Source organism: Wolffia australiana, chromosome 8 (genome assembly GCF_029677425.1).
Source record: "Wolffia australiana isolate 7733 chromosome 8, ASM2967742v1".
NCBI lineage: Eukaryota > Viridiplantae > Streptophyta > Magnoliopsida > Alismatales > Araceae > Wolffia > Wolffia australiana.
The window spans coordinates 1718115-1738900 of NC_135842.1; the positions used below are offsets into that span (position 1 = coordinate 1718115).

At 40.8% G+C, this 20786-nt stretch overlaps 2 protein-coding genes across 7 annotated transcripts; one reads left to right on the forward strand and one right to left on the reverse strand.

The window, feature by feature from the left end:
- Positions 1-6016: 6016 nt before the first annotated feature.
- Positions 6017-15755, reverse strand: LOC144706340 (uncharacterized). Of its 3 annotated transcripts, XM_078579247.1 has the most exons (15): positions 15599-15755; positions 15034-15133; positions 14775-14902; positions 14543-14696; positions 14324-14433; positions 13769-13852; positions 13642-13690; positions 13444-13535; positions 12315-12450; positions 11914-11996; positions 11476-11834; positions 10351-11412; positions 9999-10121; positions 9366-9935; positions 6017-6338 (listed from the first exon to the last, which is right to left on the reverse strand). In XM_078579247.1, coding segments are annotated over exons 1-14 (2943 nt in total). In that variant the 5' UTR covers positions 15601-15755; the 3' UTR covers positions 6017-6338; positions 9366-9474. The 3 variants fall into 3 exon arrangements, with proteins under 3 accessions (XP_078435373.1, XP_078435372.1, XP_078435371.1); XM_078579246.1 differs by having other exon boundaries at positions 10035-10121; positions 10351-11834; XM_078579245.1 differs by having other exon boundaries at positions 10351-11834.
- A 1947-nt stretch (positions 15756-17702) lies between these two features.
- On the forward strand, positions 17703-20076 carry LOC144706938 (APETALA2-like protein 1). 4 transcript variants are annotated; one of them, XM_078580030.1, is made up of 10 exons: positions 17703-17837; positions 17991-18517; positions 18589-18614; positions 18700-18730; positions 18818-18905; positions 18975-19120; positions 19198-19242; positions 19329-19527; positions 19605-19745; positions 19804-20076. In XM_078580030.1, exons 2-9 carry the CDS (start codon positions 18159-18161, stop codon positions 19743-19745), a joined length of 1035 nt encoding a protein of 344 aa, XP_078436156.1. In that variant the 5' UTR covers positions 17703-17837; positions 17991-18158; the 3' UTR covers positions 19804-20076. The 4 variants fall into 4 exon arrangements, with proteins under 4 accessions (XP_078436156.1, XP_078436153.1, XP_078436154.1 ...); XM_078580027.1 differs by having other exon boundaries at positions 19605-20076; XM_078580028.1 differs by having other exon boundaries at positions 17715-17860; positions 19605-20076.
- Positions 20077-20786: the final 710 nt, after the last annotated feature.

Consider the following 20786-nt stretch of genomic DNA (forward strand, 5'->3'; position numbering starts at 1 on the left):
GATTCTTCTTGCTTCATTCAGTTCATGAGTAATCAGAGATCCAACAATTTCACTTAAGGATGTTGTCCTTAAAATTTTCAACTCCTCAATAGCTATTACTTTCATTTTACACTCACTAGAAAGTGAATTAAGTAATTTGCTATTCATTTCTAGTAATGAATAGTATTTATCCAAACCCTTTAATTCATTGATTAATGCATTAAATCAACCAACTAGGTCATAAATATTTTCTCCTCGATTTTTTCTGAATAATTCAAAATCATTCCCCAAAATGCTCAACTGAGTATCTCTCACTTGTGATGTCCCGTCATGGGAAATTTGAATTTTTTCCCATATTTCCTTGGCCCTCTCACAGCTTGAAACCTGATGAAAAATGTCAGTATTCACATCACCGAATATAAGATTTCTAGCTGCTCCATTATGTTCAAATTCCTCTAGAGTATATGAATCAAATGGTTTCTTAATTCCCTTTACCATCATACTCCATACTACATGCTTCTTTCCGATCGCATAGGCCTCCATCCTAACTTTCCAAATGGCATAGTTAGTGCCATCTAATGTAGGTGGGAATAAAGTATAATGATCACCTCCCATCTCTATACGACTTGCGGACTACTAATAGTCAATAATGCAAGTACTAGCTCTGATACCAAATGTTGACTAAGAGGGGGGTGAATTAGTCTACTTTTGTATTTATGTTATCTGATTGTCTTTTTAAGATTCCTTGTGTAATATTGTCTATTAACCACTATTCTCACTTTAACATAGAATTTTACCCTGTTTGGGAGCACCAAACTGCCCTTAATGCAGCTGTACTGAAAGGCCCAGTGAAAGTCCTAGACGTGTTGAGATCTCAGGACAGTCACATGCTTAAAGGCCCAGTGAAAGTCCTATAAAAAAACCGCAATTCACTATATGCGGGGTGAGCGTCACTCTTGCCTTACAATTACACTTAAGTCAAGAATAAGGACACTGAGACGTCTCCTCCACAGCACCACGGAGCTCCTAATGTCCAGTCTCCTTGTCCTGAGCCAGGCTAATCTTCTCAGCCTCAGTGACCACCTACCTGCAATAGATAAAAGCCCAATCTTTCCTACTTGAGCCTTGGTCAACACACTAACTTCTTAGATTCACCAATTTCAGTCCAAATATATTCTAACTAAATCAATCAAAAGACACTAGACTATCAACTTCAGAGTAGCAAAATGATAAGTCACTTTGAGTCAAGTTCAGGTTGATATTATCTAATGTAATATGGATCAAATACATAATCTTACTAATCAATTTCAATCAAATTAGAATCGTAGAATGAAATCTGTTGGAAATTCAAATTCAATTCAATAATTCAAGTCAAAGCTAATAAGCTCAGTGTGATCAAATAAAGTCTAATAATAATATTGATTTACTTCAATTGTCTTCATCGTATTCAATCAGTTATGAATGGTCAAAAGTAATTGATAAAGTCAAAATCAAGTCGATTTTAATGATTGATTAAATTTTGACCACAATGTGATCAAATCAAACTAGATATACTGGATGTGATTAGTTATGATTAAATCAATTATAACATCAAATATGATCAATTGAAATTGATCCATAATAAAATGTGATCAATTTAGAATAATGGATGTGATCGATTTCAATTTACTTAAAGAGAGAAAAACAATGTTGGTCGATTCCAATCAAGGTTATGATTGAATGTATTAATCAATTAATCAGAAGTGATCAAGTCAAAATTAGGTACACCAGATGAGATGAAGTATTATCAAATCAATGACCGAAAAAATATGATCAATTTTTCAATCAAATTTATGATTGAAATAAATTAACAAATACAAATAGAATCAGTTGAAGAGTATGGTCACAACCAGATTAATTGAATTGATACGAAATGATAAAATTCAAAAACTAACAGGTAATATTGAATCAAGTTATGTGTTATGATCAAATTATATGAATGCACTGACTTGATGAAGTTAAGCAAATATGATATGGATAAGATGAATGATTAACAACAGATTGATTATCACAAAGTCAATTTAACAAGAATGCATTTCAGAGTAGATAACCGATGATTTAAAATCTGGATAATCAGTTCAGTCATCAAGATATTGAATCACGAATTTTAGAATAGAATTAGGAAAATCAATGTCAACTTTCAATTATTAGATTTCAGGGATCAAAAATAGAAAAGTCAATTTAGAACTTCAGATTTCAGAATAGTAGATTCAGATTCAAATATTCAATTTTGAACTTTAGATTGAAGATTCAAGAAATATAAAATGAGTGATGACTAATCTGAATTACTAATATCAGAATTTCGATTCAAGATACAGATCACAAGTTGAATCAATTAACCAATATCTCAGGAATTGGGATTTGAAAATATCAAGAGCAGTTATTATGAAACAATCTCACCAATCTTTATGAATGCAGATCCCAAGGAGCGAATGCTGAATCAATCCACCAACAACGTCCCAATTTCTTGAAGCCTGAAGCCATCAACCAAGAATAGATCTCAGATCCCAAGGTGAGCCCCAAAATTTTGGAGAGAGAGTGGGCGCCCAAAAAGTGATCACGTTTTCGAAAAAAAGCGTACTTTTGTAGTCCCTTTACCCTAAAGGGCTGAAAAGGTATTATATCTATAATTTTTTCTTTTATATCAAAAAAGTAAAGAAGGAGGAATGGTTAAAGGCCCTCCTTTTTAAAACAAACTACTTTAGTACTCTTTCAAACCAATTAATAAAAATATTTAATATTATTATTTATAAAATCAAATAATAGTACTCTTTTAACTTCTTTAGTAACCTGCATCAAGAAGGATTAATTACTCATTAAATTCAAAATGTTGATAAACCATTAAAACTCACCTGATCGAAGTTTTATTATCATGAAGATCCAAAAATTCTACCTTATTCTGAATACCCTGTCACCACATCTTGAACCATCATCCTCGTCCTGTCTCGTCTACCCATCCTCCTCTATTTTATTAAGCCCTAAGTTAGTAAACCCTAAAGTAGATACTTCTTATCATTAATTCTAACCTCATCTATCCACCACCGTTCATATCTTCCTTCACCCTAAGCTCTAGTCCTAATCGCTCGATAGCGGTCATTATTAATCCAATACTCGTCCCATCTTCTTAAATTACCACTACTTCTATCATTATCACTATCTTCACCCATTCACTATCTATTACACTATATGTAATCCGTCTCACCTTCTACAATTCACACTTTGAAAGAGTTATTTCCCTAAGATCCATTCCATGTGGAGATGATCCTTGCTCATCGTTATCTAGATAAATTATTCATGAGTAAAGGTTATAAATATTATCGATCAAAATCGAATTCACAATGACATAAATTTTGCCCAAATTTGAGTTTATTAATAACACGATTATGAAAACAAAATTATATTCGATATTGTAATCTCCTTGACGATGTTAGTATCCCTTATCATTATCTCTATTCCAATATCAGATTTCGTAATTCAGTTAGAAGCCACTTATCATTATTCATTATCAATATACTTTATCGTTATCGGACACATTTTCAGTTTTTTTCTGGATAACAGATATTATGATATTACGATACCTGACAATGGGTATCAGATACAGATATTGATAGTATCACCCTACCTAGGAGGTTCAAGCAGATGACGTATTATAAGAACATGGTAACTGATGCCAGTAAAATTCTATGAGAGTTATTATACTACTTTGTATCTTCTAGAGCAGGAGGTGTAGCGTGCACCCATAGGCTGGAAACTCAGAGTATTGTTATTAGGCCATTGTAATTTTTAAATTGATTGATACATGGGCTTAGAGGCTCACACACAAATGGTCTTTTGGATGTCGCAAGGTATATTTAAAATTCAGGGTTCTTATGAAAAAAATCCCTTTAAATATTAATAGGAGAAGACCCTGAAAAAATTCACCCCAGTAAGAATCCTTAAGTTTCCCAACCTTCTTCTCCCATCCCTCCTTGGCTCCCTTTCACTCTAAATGCAATTGGAACAGAGTAACAACGATGATGTATAAATAACAACGACCACTAACATGAACATTTCAACATGTCTCGCTCCATCAGCCTAGAAATCACAGATGTGATCAATTAAGAGGGGATTTCTTGTGCTGTTATGATTCTGTTTATCAGAAATCTTTCTTAAATTCACAAATCAATATGTATCAGATTCTATTGAGATAATAAACCCCTTAACTTTCTGTTACTACATATAATTAACTCTTAACCCACTCATTTTTCTCAATCATCATCCATTCCTCTCTCTCGACCTAATTTCTTATATTCTCCTAAAAGTTAGAATACATTTGATGGTCCATCTAGATCTTAAACTCCTATCAGATATATAATCTACATTCACCTCATTAATCTACATATGGTTAATTAATATATTCTTATTGTCTATGATATTCTTATGTGTTTTCCTCTCTTTTCTTCCTTTTATATTTTATTTTAAAATATAATACACCTATTCACTATTGCCTTAAATCTTAATTGTCCGTTAAATACTATATGTATCTCTCCTATCATCCAAATAAATAATCATGCCAAACACATCACCTAGTAAGAATATTAACTTCATTAATCTATCTCTAGCTTTAATTCTTATATCTTAATTAAAATTTTATTTAAAACAACTTTTCTACTACCTATCTTAGTCTATCCCTTCATTAAAATACCATAACATATTTCATCCTCTTACTGATTCACTACCTCTAATCTTTAAAAAGTAAAATCATAATAATGATATAAAAATATCATACCTTATAGACCTTTCTTTGTCTAGTCGTTTCTCTTCCTTCACTTAGTAGCACTTTCATTATATCATCTCAACTTCCACCTACTTGCATTTTATTTCTACCGATCCTCTCACTGTTCATTATACTCTTTATTATTATTTTATCCCTTATTTTATTGTATTACATAATAAGCAACTCTTCTATCCATTTGATTGTATTCTTCTTAATCCTAACTTGAGCATTACATCAATCTCTAAAGACCAGTCCTTTTAGAGATGACTTCACTCACCACTGTTCATATCTGAATGAGTATTAAAACTAAAATTTAATTTGATCAAGGTGAATTAAATTCACAACGACATAAACATAAACACTGTAATTTGCCTTCATCAGTGGCCTAACATTGAGCCTTGATGACAAGGTCTTCATCTTTTAGCATGGGTACAAACATCTTATAATCCCTTCGACTCATAAATATCCGATTTGAATGCATTGTTTCCATGTAAAATTCACATCAACATTAACATAAACACTGCAATTTGCCTCCATCAGTGGCCCGGTATTGAACCTTGATGACAAGGTCTTCATCTTATCATATAGGTACAAACATCTAATTATCTCTTCAACTCAAAAATGTACAATTGTATGGAAAATTATAGTAGAGGTTTTTGCAATTCTTGATAAACCCCCATAATTTTTGGAAAATACCAGATTTCGTAAACAAGATGACCAAGTACTTACTGTAATACGATTATCAACTGATTTTCTTCTCTCAAAAAAGATGATTCTTTTCCATTCATCTTCAAACCAATAAGCTTCTGCGACCGGAATTGATATCTATCTATGCATATGTGCCACGACTAGACATATCAGAAAAAAATAGATACTTAACATACTGAAAGTTAGCCAGGCATTGGAAAAGCTAATCATTCAATGGTTTCCTCGTGATCTTCCTAGTATATATGACCATACCTTGAAAATAATGCAATTTTTTATCCACTAATGCATTTAGTAGATCCAATCTTGGCAGAGGAAAGTGATATTCCAAAATCTATAAGTTAAAATTCTACGCAGATCCTCCTCCTTACAACCTTCATAATAACGGGAGTTACTTGTAATGTGTGTTCATGAGACAAACTACAGGAGAAATATATCTCTAACAAAGCCAAAAGAATTTAAATAAATACCTGCCCCACGATAAGAAAGTCTCAAGTGGAGATAATCCTTGCGTCTTAACCCGAAACCTGATTGCCATTTCACAAAACCATATTAAAAAATTTTTATAAAAGCCAGGGCTCAAACTGGGCATCAAACTCGAGTTCCAAGTCAACCAGTTAATGGCCACATAGCATCCTGCTAAGGTGGCAGCTAACTCTGCACAAGAGTCTCAGCTTCTCCCTCTTCGTTTCGAAATAAATTCCAACCTCTCTCACGCTCACTGTCTCCTCTTTTACAGATTGAACATCCAATGAACGCGATAATTTTATGGGCATTGTTCATGTAATCCTCTAGTATAACCCCATACTAAACCAAGAAAATGCTAAGCACCATCCGAGAGAAGAATTGCATGGCCAGACTGAAAAGAGAGAGAATAACAGTGTCAAAAGAAGCCTGAGCAAGATCCACATCTTGGAAAAAACTGGAAAATGCTTTGAATCTCAACGTTAATGTTAAGTTTTTGGTTAGTCGTCAATGGGTATTTCAGCATTTCTATATATTCATTATTTGTTGAAACTTTAATTATATGCAGCATATCCATAACCAAGTATAAAACATCAAATTCCCATGGCAGGTCAAAAAATGACCACAAGGAGAAAACAAATCAGTGCACTGACATTTTAAAATAATGAAAAATATTCAGCCTTTTTTGGTTCACTACTAGGGAAGGACACGGTCCGGTCTCGGTGCGGTTTTACCAAAAACTTAAACTGGAGAGGGAGAGGGAGGGAGAGAGAGGGAGAGGGAGGGAGAGAGAGAGAGGGAGAGGGAGAGAGAGAGAGAGAGAGAGAGAGAGAGAGAGGGAGAGTGAGAGAGAAAGGGGGAGCGAGAGAGAGAGAGTACAAGAAAGAAAGAGGAAGAGAGAGAGAGAGAGAGGGAGAGAGAGAGAGAGAGAAAGAGAAGAAAGAGAGAGAGGGAGAGGGAGAGGGAGAGGGAGAGAGGGAGAGGGAGGGAGAGAGAGAGAGAGTACAAGAAAGAAAGAGGAAGAGAGAGAGAGAGAGTACAAGAGAGAAAGAGGAAGAGAGAGTACAAGAGATAAAGAGGCAGAGAGAGAGAGAGTACAAGAGAGAAAGAGGGAGAGAGAGAGAGTACAAGAAAGAAAGAGGAAGAGAGAGAGAGAGAGAGAGAGAGAGAGAGAGAGAGAGAGAGAGAGAGTACAAGAAAGAAAGAGGAAGAGAGAGAGAGAGAGAGTACAAGAGAGAAAGAGGCAGAGAGAGAGAGAGTACAAGAGAGGAGGAAGAGAGAGAGAGTACAAGAGAGAAAGAGGGAGAGAGAGAGAGAGAGTACAAGAGAGAAAGAGGAAGAGAGAGAGAGAGAGAGAGAGAGAGAGAGAGTACAAGAGAGAAAGAGGAAGAGAGAGAGAGTAAAAGAGACAAAGAGGAAGAGAGAGAGAGAGTACAAGAGAGAAAGAGGAAGAGAGAGAGGGAGAGAGTGAGAGAGAGAGAGAGTACATGAGGGAAAGAGGAAGAGAGTGAGAGATGGAGAGAGGGGGAGAGCCTGAGAGGGAAGTAAGGGGGAGAGAGGGAGAGGGAGCAGGCGAGAGGGAAGGAGTTCAATAGAGAGAGATTGCGAGAGGGAGAGAGTGTGTGAGAGAGAATGAGAGAGGGAGAGCAAAAGAGAGGGCAAGCGAGAGAGGACTAGAGAGAGAGAGGCGTAGAGTAAGAGCAGGAGAGAGGGTGACAGAGAAAAAGAGAGAGAGAGAGAGAGAGAGAGTGACAGAGAGTGGGAGAGAAAACGAGAGGGCTTGAGAGAGAGGAAGAGAGGAGGTGAGGGAGAGCAGGAGAGAGTTTGAGAGAGAGGGGAAGAGAGAGAGGGAGAGAGGGCCTTGAGAGAGGGGAGGAGAGGGAGAGCAGGAGAGCGGGTGAGATAGACAGAGAGAGAGGAAGAGATGGCGAGAGCGAGATGGCCTTGAGAGAGAGGGAGAGAGGAGGAGAGGGAGAGCAGAGAGGGACTTGAGAGAGAGGTAGACAGGAGGAGAGGGATAGCAGGGTTAGAGAGTGAGAGAGGAGAGGGTGAGAGAGAGAGGGAGAGAGAGAGGAGAGGGAGAGCGGGAGAGAGGGTGAGAGAGAGAGAGGGAGAGAACGAGATAGAGAGAGGTGGAGAGGGAGAGCGGGAGAGAGGGACTTGAGAGAGAGGAGAGAACGAGATAGAGAGAGGAGGAGAGGGAGATCGGGAGAGAAGGTGAGAGAGAGGGGGAGAGAACGAGATAGAGAGAAGGATAGAGAGAAAGAAAATGAGTGGAAGAGAATGAGAACGGGAGCAATGGAAAGAGGAAGAGAGGGATGGAGAGAGGGAGAGAGAGAGAGTAAGACCGGAGGAGAGAGGGAGAGAGAGAGAGGGAGAGGGAGGGAGAGAGAGAGGAAGAGCGGGTGAAAGAGTGAGGAAGAGAGGACGGAGAGCAGGAGAGAGGGCGAGAGAAAGAGAGGGAGAGCATGAGATACAGAGACGGATAGAGAGAAAGAAAACTAGAGGGAGAGAGTGAGAACCGTACAGAGGGCGAAAGGGAAGGAGAAAGGAAGGGAGAGCAGACGAGAGGGAGAGTGAGACTGGAACAGAGGGAGAGAAAGAGAGGGAGAGAGAACGAACAGGAGAGACTGAGAGAGAACGAGTGGGAGAGAGGGAGAGACAACGAGAGAAAGCGAGAGAGATAGAGGGAGAGAGAAAGCGCAGGCGAGAAGTAACGAGGACGACAGAGAGAGAACGAATGGCAGAGAGGGCGAGAGAACGAAAGAGAGAGGGAGAAAGAACGGGAGAGAGGAGTAGAGAGAGAGGGAGCAAGTGAGAGAGAGAGGGAGAGAGGTCTTCGGTCCGGTTCGAGGTGCGAACCGGACCCAGACCGGAAGGTTCGGTCAGCCCTAAAAAGGCTGACCGACGGTCCAGTTCGGTCTGGTCTGACCGAACTTCGGTCAGACCGTGTCCTTCCCTATTCACTACGCGACAAAACAGCTGATTTCAGCATTTCTATATATTTATTATTTGTTGAAATTTTAATTATGCGCAGCATATCCATAATCAAGTATATAACATCAAATTTCCATGGCAGGTCAAAAAATGACCACAAGGAGAAAACAAATCAGTGGACTGGCATTTTAAAATAATGAAAAATATTCGCCTTTTTTGGTTCACTACGCAACAAAACAGCTGTTTGCAGCATCTCTATATATTTATTATTTTTTGAAACTTTAATTACATGCAGCATATCCATAATCAAGTATATAACATCAAATTTCCATGGCAGGCCAAAAAATGACCACAAGGAGAAAACAAATCAGTGGACTGGCATTTTAAAATAATGAAAAATATTCTAGGGGCTCTTCAATAATTTAAATAAATAAATAAGAGAAGCTGATTTTACTAAAAAAATGAAACTGAAAAGTGCCATCACCTGAGGGCGCAAGGTTGACGAAAAGACACTTGCTGTCAAAGAACTGCAACTCTTCTGAATTATCAGCATGGTGAAGCGACCCTTCAAACATACGATATTGACCCATGAATCAGATTCCGAAGTCCCCCCGATTAAGGCTGGACCGATACGTCTCTTCGCTCCCAGAGAAGAATCTGTTAGCACCAAGAGCCTTGTTCCTAAGAATCTCACTTATATCCGCAGCAGAATTCCCTTGCATGCCATTCCAGGCCTCCCACTGCGAGTTTCTTGATTGCTGAAGGGACATCAACCCATAATGAGACAGCGAGGGAAGATTCTGATGCAGATTCCTGGAATCATTAAGTGATACAAATCTTGGTTCTTGATGAGGGACAGACAGTTGTTGTTGCTGCATGAGGAGCTGCAGTCTCGGGTCGATGTCAGCATAACTCGAGTTATCTATCCTGTGTTGCAGTCTCCCTTTACCCACAGCCAAGATGGCAGGGTCAATGAATTCAATGTCCCCATTGTACCCCGCGGATGAAATCTGACGGTCTTTCATCAATGGCGGCCCTCCCATCATATAGTTTTCTGGTGATGAATACAAGAATTAAAGGAGATTGTCAAATAATAGAATATAGAGCAGAATCTAACCTGAGAACGAGCCATCGTAGGTTTGATCTAATTTACCCAGCGACGAAAATCCTGGAGGGGGTGCCTGAAATCTGCTTGGGGCAGAAAATCCGGGTGGCGCCAAGGTCTTTGTCCTCGGGTTTGCTTTGAAAATACAACAGACAGTTTAAGAAAGAATCCGAGAAATCTAAGCGTTCTTTAAGTCTATTGAAGAAAAAAGAATCCTATATCAGAAGCTTGTGAAACATGATCACTTTAACCAAAATTTGTTGAAGAATTAGAGCCAAAAATGAATATGGAAAGCACAAACGAAAATAAATGAGTTGCAATGGAATAAAGAGGTTCATGATTAATATAACTGCCATAAACTTACCGACAGATTTCTCGGTCAAAGTAGCAGACTGGCTGACACCGAATGGCCCTGGGCATCTGGTGCAACTAGATGAAAAACCGTTTTGAATTTCCGAGAGAGGCGACCCATGTAGCCCTGAACTGTTGAAGGGCGTTACATGTGATACTTCACCGAGTGATAGTTTGGAGAAAGACGTCTCGTTTTCTTGTCTGGCAAATGAAAATCTGGACTCGTTGCTACTGCTTTGACCCATCCACAGATTTGTCTTTTTCAGTCTCCCATTCTGTTCAGTAGATTGACCCAGGAACTTAGCAAAACAATCGGTTGAAGAAACCGATGCATCGCTCCACGGATCAAAGTCCATGGACAAGATGTTGGAAATTATGTTGCTTTCTCCCCCGTCCAACGTTGTATGTCTTCCTGGTTGCGAATCATGCAATCTCCCTGAATATTTAGGGTACTCCATTAAGTTTCCATTTTCTTTATGCCCATTAGACAAGTGGTCATCACTTTGACATCGAGAATCTCCATTGGCTAACTCGCACACTTCACCCTTCTTAGAAGTATCTGAAAGGAAGGCGTTCCCAGAAGGACAAGGTAAGCGAGTAGGATTCGGAGTTGCGAGCAGACCACCGGAAGATCTTCTTGGGTATGGATCTCCACCACCATTTTCAGCGAATGATCTTCTAAAATCACTATTAAGACTTGGAACTGAATCAATGCAAGAGTTATTCTCCGAGTACAGTGTTTTTGATGAATGGAAAGAGGAAACAGGCATATTTCCGTCAACTCTTGCTGAATAAGCATCAAGTCTAGAATCTAAACTTGATAAAAAGCCAATTTTATTTCCCTCTGATCTGCTGGCGGAAGCTTCTGAAGGCAAATAAGGATCAGAAGCAAATGCCTGCGCCGAACACGATTTAGAGGAACCCAAAATACTCTCTCCTGTTCCCGGCATGTCATCGTCCCAAGAAGCATTATCATTGGTTATGCTATCATCTGCTGACGCGCTGGAAAGGGTTTGAGAGTGATTTCCAACAAAAATTTTGGAGGTATCCGAAGCCCTTGATGAATTAGGTTGCCCTGCACGATCTTCATCAGATATATCTACGGGGGCATATGCATTTTCATACCATGCTGACGCACCTTTTGTTGAAGTCGCAGGGACGGAATCTACCATCCCGGCAGAGGGCTTATCAGGGCTACTGCCAGGCTCAATATCATCGTCTGACCAAGCAGATGAAGTGTGGCCATTCGAAGTATCCAGAGATGAAAGTGTAGTACGCGCATGCAAATCCTTGTCAGAAGAACAAAAGGCTTGCAGGGCCGGCCTGCATCTGCCATTCAAGCGAATTCTATTATTCTGACCCTCCTTAGCGGATGGTATGCTTGCACCGGCTGAAGGAGGAACTAAAGAACTAAGGAATGATTCAGATTTTTCCTTAGAGATGCCTTGCGCAGATGACGCGCTTGAAGAATTCACATTCAGATTCGTGCGAGGTCCCCTGAAAAGTAAACATTAGGAGAGATTAAAAATATTAAAGGGATGGCCGGATGAGGTTCGGTGGTTCCTGGAACACATACCATGAAGCAGCAGCGGGAAGAGCAGCAGGCTTCCGAGTTCCACCAATGTCCAGAGGAGATGACTTAGGCAGGGATACAGAATTCTGAAGAGAACAATGTAGAAAGCCATCAATATAACCAGCAGATAAATATTTCATTGTGATCAAGTGAACGAAGGTACATAGAGGAAACTGAGACAAATATAAGGAGAAAAGAAGATAAAAAGAATTAAGTGAAAATTAGAAAAACATTAATTTTGGAGAGGATAGTGAATAAAAACTCATCGATTTTACTCAGTGGATAAACTTTATATGATCAAGAAACGTAGGCCAACTAGGACAAATATTAGAAAAAAAAGAAGAAACAAGAATAAAAATAAAACTTGCAAAATTTTTGGGGGCAAATGCATCGATCATTCTCACATTTGAAGCCCTAATCACGATTTTGCTATTTGGAACTGATGTAGAGGCCAACAGATCATCAGCTGGAGGAGGTAGTACACTTCCAATACGCCGTGGTGCGGTACCAGAATTAGAACCTGTCAGAGGGACTCGACTCCTGTAAAAGTACAACGCTAACTGAGCCATCAACATTGAGGTTTTGAGGCATCAAAACAAAATTGAACGGGGACCTAAACAGGGTAATAAATAATTCGAAAAGGTCACTGTAAGGGCCTCAGTCACATATCATCTACTACTGATAGGTTCATTTTAAACAGACGATCTCCTACTCTTAGTTTGCGCCAACACCCCCCCCCCTCCAACCTGTCCTGTTAGGGACTTTGAATGTCGAATCAGCAGGTTAAATGCCAGCTTACAAAGGTATTGGACAGGACCCACAATGCATATAAGCCACCTATCAAAGTGTGTGGCCCACTGACCGTAAAATAAGTCATGTGGGTCACTTATCACAAGGAACCCGCTTAAACAGAATAAACACAAAAAGAAATACAAATAAACCAACCCTTGATGAAGGACATTCCTTATACTGTCTAGAGTTACCATTGGATAGAATATAAAAGATACTTTAAATTTATAAAATTCAATATTGAAAAAAAATAATCAGCTGATAATATTTTGATAACTATGCAGTCTAGAGATGCGTAACATCTTGTTATCTGTCAGCCTTCAAATGGCTTCCACAAGGAAACCAAGTAAATGAATGCCCTGAAGAACAGGAGAGTTGAGCTCTTAAAAAAAAACATAAAACGTAAAGATAGAACTGCAAGAATTGATATTTTTTCCTCATCTTCTCTATGTACCCTGTTCAGCTTTCAAACGACCAACGGGAGATTGATTTGCTTGAAGGTCATAAAAAGCATCCAACGAGAAAACCAAGGGATCACAACAAGGAATGTTATAAATCCCATTAAAATTGATTTGCACAATACCCGCCAAAGAAACGGTGAAACTAATGACAAACGGAGATAATAAAATAGAATTAAAGAAAACTAAAAGGCACTGCAGGTCGATAAGATCCATCATTAAACCCCAACTTAAATTTTAATGTAGACAAAATATATCAATCAAATTGAAATTACACCACAATCACCTTGTATAAGCCGATATAACCTCATCTTTCGTAAAACTATCTTCTTGACAACCAACATCATGCAAATACAAGCAATCCGGGTTGTTGCAAGTCTGCAAACACATCGAAACCCTTCAAAACATCTGAAGATAGAATAATCAAGAGTCCAAATAAAACTACTTGAACCAAGGCATGAATAAGAACCAGATAGACACGCACCATATTTCTCAGCCAAGCACGACAATATTTCGTAGTGCCAAAGCAAGCCCTAATAGCGTTGGGAAGAGGTTGAGTAAGGACAAAATTTCGGAGAGAAGAAGAAACTTCTTAATGTACGAAGATGTACCTCAATGGTTTGCCTTCTAAAACAAAATTGTGAACAGCTTGAATACAGCGAATGGCTTCATCCTCTTTCGCATAGGTAATATACCTAAAGCAAGTACATGAGCAAGACAAGTTAACCAAACAAGATAATAGTTTGCATCGAAAAATGAAAGACTCTCATTCAGTTCATTAGATTACACTGGTAAACATCCATACCCTTTCCAATGAAAATAACTCGAAAGACATACACACATGTTTCGAAATTATTTCTTTCCATTAATCCTAGTATTCAATGGAGAAATATATGTTGGGAGCGATGCTTGACATCCCGATATCAAAATCAAAATAGGTTAAGTCGCAATGAGGGGATATCAACAGAAGAGTTCATAGTGTATGAAGAGTTTCCGTCAAAAAATGCTAACGACATTTATAGCATGCGACGATAACAACTATTATTAGATTACTTGTATAGAAGTTGAGGATAATGAAGTCAATAGAACTTAAAAAGAACCAACAGCTTTTGGTTTCTGTTGAGCAGAGAAAAAAAATTAGTCGTTGAATTAAGAGCATCACTTACACGCTAAATGTGCTGGCATTTGATCCTTGTTGAGATCCTCCATTTATCCGCGAAATAGACACCTTTAAAACTTTACCATACTGCCCAAAGTATTCCCGGCGTTCAAGCAACTGCTCGAAAGACGACGCAAAACTTAAATGTGTAATCTTTTAAGGGGAGAAAATTCAACAATTCACGAGGAAAAGCCATAATGAGAGGGGATAGAGTTATGCAGCGTACGTTTTCATCAGCCATATTCGACGGGAGCCCAATTATATACACTAGATTTCTCTGAATAACACGAACACTGTTCAGATGCTTTCGTGCGTCTGAAGATATCTTGGGTTTAATCTTTGGCTTTTGTTTTTTCTCAGCATTTACTTCGGCAACCACTCTGTAAGACAGCATCAAAGAGTTGGAAATTTCAAGAAATTTGAACGAACTCTAATCATAACAGCCACTCGCGTCTCACCTTTCACATTTGGCCGCCGTCCCAACAATCCTTTCCTTGTCATAAGGGGATCGGCAAGCAGGACACCGCGCGTCTGTGACATCTTTCTCAGCCATTTCGATTATATGATGCCAACACCAAACACAAATCTAAAAGGAGAGACAAAACCGATGTCAAATTTCTGAAAATCAATGTCAAAAGAGTTGGAATTGAGTAAAAAAATTCAACACCGAACCGATTTTTTTAAAACTTTTCAAGAGAATGATCTCAATTTACGAACCTCATAGCCACATCTGCACGGTTTCAACTGCTGGTCGGTCAAGTCCATCTCCTCCGCACAGAGAGGGCAGCTCCTTTCTCCGTCGTCACTCATCGTAGTCCTGAGAAATATTATGCACGCGATTTCAGAATTTCCGCGGAAATGCGTCCTGATTGAAATTAATCCTCGCGAAAAAGAAAACAGATTCCGCTGCCTCGAAGATCAAGCCGCGGATAACAAACAACGCGATTCGTCATCGCACCTACGGCAAAAAACACAGCCACCGAACGGAAAGTCCTGAATTTCCGAGCGCCGAACCCTAAATCTCGCAAATAAACCACCGCATCGATAAGGATCCTCCTTGGAACACGAAATCCCAGCCCTAACCGACGCAATCCGCCAGGCGGGAACAGAACAAGCAAAAAATAGCAAAAAAACAACAGAAAATAGCAGAAAAAGCCGCCTCAAACCGACGACAGCGGGGGGAGGGCAGATACTCGCCCGGAACAGAAAAAACACATCAATCTGGATCACGAAACCGACCTAGGGCAAGAAACAACTGAAAATTTTCCTCGATTGAACTTACATTGGTGAAGCCGAAGAGATCCGGAGACGCAAATCCGAGGAATCGAAGGGAACCGCTCGATCTGAGGATGAGGAGGGACGTCGAGAGCGCCGGGCGAGGAGAGATATAGGAAGCGGAAGAAGCCGAGCCACGGAAACGTCGTCGATATCAAGACCTCCCCCCCCCCCCCTTTAATTTTCCTTAACCAAAAATTATCACTAATCTCTCTCTAATCCCTCGCCTTTAATCACCTCATCAATTTCTACCTTATCCTACTCCTCCCCGTGGGCGTCGTGACGGTTCTGCTGCTCCCCCACCCCAAGATAACTTAACCTGAATCCCTCTTAACGGGCCGACTCATCCGGCCCATCTAACATAAGGCCCATAAACAACCCTATCTGCTTCTAGAGTATATAGTGCAGGGATATGGACGGGACGGTTATTCAACCCAGGAAGAAAAAATCGTCCCGTCCGCGAGGTTGGATGAAAACCGGGACGAAAATTCATCCCGAGACGAACGGATGAGATGGTTCTTGATGTCGACATCCCGTCCGTCCGGAGGTTAAATCGTCTCGTCCGGAGGTTTCGGATGAAAAAACCGTCCCACCTGCGTCCCTGCACTGATTCAGGACGTCGGACCGGACGATCTTCGTCCTGTGCCGCCCATCGTCCATGTCCTGGATGATCCGCAACTATACTAGTGCAGGGACGGACGGGACAGTTTTTTCTCCCAGGTAGGAAAAACGCCCCGTCCTCGAGGTTGGACGAGAACCGGGACGGAAATTTGTCCCAAGATGAACGGACGGGACGGTTTTAGTCCACTCGGACGAAAAAATTGTCCCGTCTGGAGGTCTCGGATGAAAAAGCCGTCCCGCTCGTGTCCCTGCACTGATTCTGGACGTCGTACGGGACAATCTTTGTCCTGTCCTGTCCATCGTTCACGTCCCAGACGATCCGGAACTATACTAGTGGAGGGCCATAGACGGGACAGTTTTTTCTCCCAGGACGAAAAAATCGTCCCGTCCGCGAAGGTGGATGAAAACCGGGACGTAAATTTGTCCCAATACAAACGGATGAGACGGTTCTCGTGCACTCGGACGAAAAGATCATCCTGTCCGGAGGTCTCGGATGAAAAAACCATCCCTCCCGCGACCCTACACTGATTCTGGTCATTGGACGGGACAATCTTCATCCCGTCCCGTCCATCGTCCACGTCCCGGACGATCCGGAACTATATTCTAGAATGTCATCTTTTCTTGTTGTTTTTCACTAGGTAGTTTTAAAAAAACATAATAAGAGACTAGGATGTTTTAATCCTTGGTGGGGTACACTCGAGTCCAGTCGGTGAAACGTCCCGCTCGCAGTGGGCTGCCGCAACCGGCAGACCCCGGTCATCCCCCGGCCCACCACCCGACTGGACCGGCTAAAAATCTCTACATTGCGGGCCCGATTCTTAACTTTGGTAAAACCGGATCGAACTGAGACCGTAGGTTAGTGATTGTCACGCGGGGTTACCGAACTGGTTATATTTAATTTTGATTTTGATTTTGATTTCTCGACGTCAACTTAAATTCGATCAAAAACCCGTACAGAAGTTTGAATGTAGGTTTAGGTTTTTGCCAAAAACTGATACGAAGACCAAAACCGTCATTCCCTGGGGGTAAGGGTAAGCAGCTCGTTAGTGGTTGACATAAAAAAAAAAAAAATTCGCTGGTCCGCATCTTATCTGACGCGTGTCATCCACAGATTTTATTAACGTCGAAATGCTGGCTTAATAAAAATAAGACAATAAAGAGCCAAATTTTTTTTTAATGCGGCGGCCGCAGCGAGACTGGAAATTGAATGGTTGGAGATGGTGGTCGGATTAATGTTAATAATTAAATGGAAAAATAGCCCGCGAGAGAGGGTGTCGCGTAGGAAGTGGTTCGCTAGGATTGTGCCACGTCACCGGCTAAGTACGCGGTACGGTTAATCTCCTGGGGAAGGACATAAATGCAAACAAAAAGGGCATTCTGCTAATTCCACCTGGTATCCGCGAAAAAAGGGAATGACCGGGAGACCGGCGATAGCCGGTGAGGTGACTCTATCCTCGTCTGTTTTCCAGAAATGTCTACTTAACGCCTTCGCTCCTCCTTATTTAACTCGCGTTCGCATTTGGTCGAAGCTCCGTCGCATCGTCGCACGTTCTACACCTTCTCTAAATTCCACGACGTTGCGATTCTTTCACTGTTGATCGTTTGTTCTGCATTCCACATCCAAGGTATCATCGCGTTAAGACAGTATGTGAGTTTTTTCTTATTGCAAGATGATGGATTTTTTGTTTTTTTTTTGTTTTTTGTTCTTGTGCGATCTCGATCGGATTTGAATTTCAGCTGTTCTTCTTCCTTAATTTTGATTTAATTTCTGTTCGCAGTTAGAAACAATTGTTCATGCTCCGGGATTCAAACTCCGCGTGATCGACCACTGCGAATGTTTCGCAAGAACGATTCCGCGCTCTCCTGCAAATATGTCTACCTCCTCTGGTTTTTCTTCCGGAAGTGTTCCTGTTGCTAGATCGGCGTAAAGAATTCCGATCTGCGCTATGTTGCTGGATCTTAATCTCTTTGCTGAATCGGTGTCGGCCGGCGTGTCGGCCGATGACGACTCCATTTCTTCAGTCTTGAATGCGAGCTCGAGCAACACTGGCGATGATGATTCATCTTCCAGTCGTACAACTCTCACTAGGGAACTATTCCCTGTGGAAGCAGTTCAGTTGAGGGAATCGACCGCCCCCTCCGAACTCGGAGTAGATTCTCGCTGGATTGATTTTTCCAGTTCAAATCAAGCCATGATTAAGCAGCAGCAAGCGAAGAAGAGCAGGCGAGGCCCCCGTTCAAGGAGTTCTCAGTACAGAGGCGTCACCTTCTACCGAAGAACAGGCAGATGGGAATCGCACATCTGGTACGCCCTACGAACATTTTTTAACTTTTTCTGTTCGAGTTTGACGAACAACGACTGTGTGTATATATCAGGGACTGCGGGAAACAAGTTTATCTCGGTGAGAATCTTTTCCTGTTCTTTGATTTAACCGCTTCAGATCTTTTTTGCTACAAATTTTTTATCTTGTTTCTGTTACTTCTCAGGAGGTTTCGATACCGCTCATGCCGCGGCAAGGTTAGAACACTGTAAAATCATCGGGATCAAAAAGAAAGAAAAAAAAAGAAATTCTCTTCTGACCGAGATTAATTAATTGCATCTCAGGGCGTACGATCGGGCGGCGATCAAGTTCCGGGGCGCGGATGCCGACATAAACTTCAATCTCAGCGATTACGACGAAGATCTGAGACATGTGAGTTTTGGCTGCGAGTTGAAGGACCGTTCTTGGCTGTTCTTTGACTGTTCTTTGTCGTCTTCCTAGATGGGAAACCTCTCAAAGGAAGAATTCGTTCATGTTCTTCGCCGCCAGAGCACCGGATTCTCTAGAGGGAGTTCTAGATATCGGGGAGTGACCCTCCATAAGTGCGGCCGATGGGAAGCTCGCATGGGTCAATTCCTCGGCAAGAAGTAGGCTCCAAAAAAAAATTTAATCTTCTCGTTTTAAGAAAACCCACCCTTCTAATTCGAATTATTTTCTCTTCAAGATACATATATCTTGGCTTATTCGACAGCGAGCTAGAGGCTGCAAGGTAAGAACATTCATGAATTTGAAAACGGGTTTTTTTCTTCTTCTTCTCTGGTTTCTGAAATTCCATTTCTAAAAAAAATAAATTAGGGCGTACGATAAGGCGGCCATCAAGTGCAACGGGCGAGAGGCAGTGACGAACTTCGAGCCGAGCTCATACGAAGGAGACCCGGACGTTGACCAGCGGAACCCCGCCGTTGACCTTGGAAGCTCCTCCGTTGACCTTGACCTCGACCTTGACTTGAGAATCTCCCAACCTCATTCCGGAAATCCATTCCAGAAAACTGAGGTAAAACCCCTGGTTTTTAAAATTTATTATTTTTTATCAATAGTTCCGGCCGTTGACCGTTTCCCCCGGCGGCGAAGACTCCGGAGTCAACGCTCCCCGTCGTGTGGACGTGGCCCGCAGCATCATCAGGATTCTCCGCTTCGCCGGCGGCGCCGCCAGCCGTCATTCAGCGCCGACTTCTGCCGCCTTTATCTGCCCTCCATTGGAAAAGAAAATAAGTACGAGGACTTTTTCTTAAAATTGCCTGGCTTTTTTATGAAAAGAGTTTTTTTTCAGTTTTTTCCATGAAGTGGACAATAATTGAGCTTTGTCCCATCGACGTTGACGGCGACATTGACCTGACGGCCGAACTAACGTCGAAAGGTCAAGCCCTGTCCGCCGTGCCGCCGCGCCACAAAAAAGCCGTGACGTGGCCTGTTTTATTCTTTTCTCTTTTTTTGTTTTATTTGTCACCGTCGCCGACTTTTTATTTCGCGGCAAAAATATCTTCCTCCAGACAATATTATCCCTTTCCGGCAGAAATTTTTATTTCTCATTTTTCGGATTCAACTTTCGAGAATTTGAAGAGCTGAAATTAAAATATTAGCACTGATTTATCTTTCCTTTGAATGACGTGATCGGGAGGCAGATTTAATAAATAAGAAAATGCTGACTCAGAGACATCGACTTGATCATTAGATTGTTAGTTCAACCGAATATTTAAAGAAAAAATAGCTGCTGATCTGCGGACTCGGCCCATAGTTATTGATCAAAGTGATAAATGGAAGTTAATAATGTCACACGCTTATGATTTCATGAAATAAAAAAATGTGTGGATAACTAGATCATTGAACTCCAAGCCTATGAAGTTGTTAAAAAATTCATACTTTTAGAGCTGTCTGTTTCCTTGCCAATTGCTTAATCTTGTTCCTCTATGGAGACCAGACACCACCTAACCAAAAAATACCATATCATAACAGCTCCACCCCCCTCAAGCTAGAGCTGAAATATCACATGCACTATGCTTGCACACATAATGAAGATTTATTTGTATGGAGTATTTAAAGTGCTAAAAGTGCAAAATTGTAGTGTACGTTTTTGCTTCAAAGGCAAATTAATTTTTCGGAAATAAAAACGTGTAGATGTAAGATTATGGGTACCCAGCTCGGTATGGGATTGAAATTGTACACAACCATTTTTTGCAGTTATAAAATATGTTTGCTTCTGTTGAAGTTTATACTATGTGGGGTTTCCTCTTTACTGTTTTAAATTTATGTGGT

Excerpts from the sequence above, each read along its gene's own strand:
- LOC144706340 (XM_078579245.1), bottom strand. Across the intron at positions 14,903-15,033 it reads CGTGCAGATGTGGCTATGAG|ATTTGTGTTTGGTGTTGGCA; the intron begins GTTCGTAAATTG and ends CTCTCCTTTTAG. Across the intron at positions 11,835-11,913 it reads CTTCCCGCTGCTGCTTCATG|GGGACCTCGCACGAATCTGA; the intron begins GTATGTGTTCCA and ends TTTACTTTTCAG.
- LOC144706938 (XM_078580027.1), top strand. The coding sequence starts at position 18,159 with ATGTTGCTGGATCTTAATCTCTTTGCTGAATCGGTGTCGGCCGGCGTG. Across the intron at positions 19,121-19,197 it reads GGTCAATTCCTCGGCAAGAA|ATACATATATCTTGGCTTAT; the intron begins GTAGGCTCCAAA and ends TTTCTCTTCAAG. Across the intron at positions 19,243-19,328 it reads AGCGAGCTAGAGGCTGCAAG|GGCGTACGATAAGGCGGCCA; the intron begins GTAAGAACATTC and ends AAAATAAATTAG.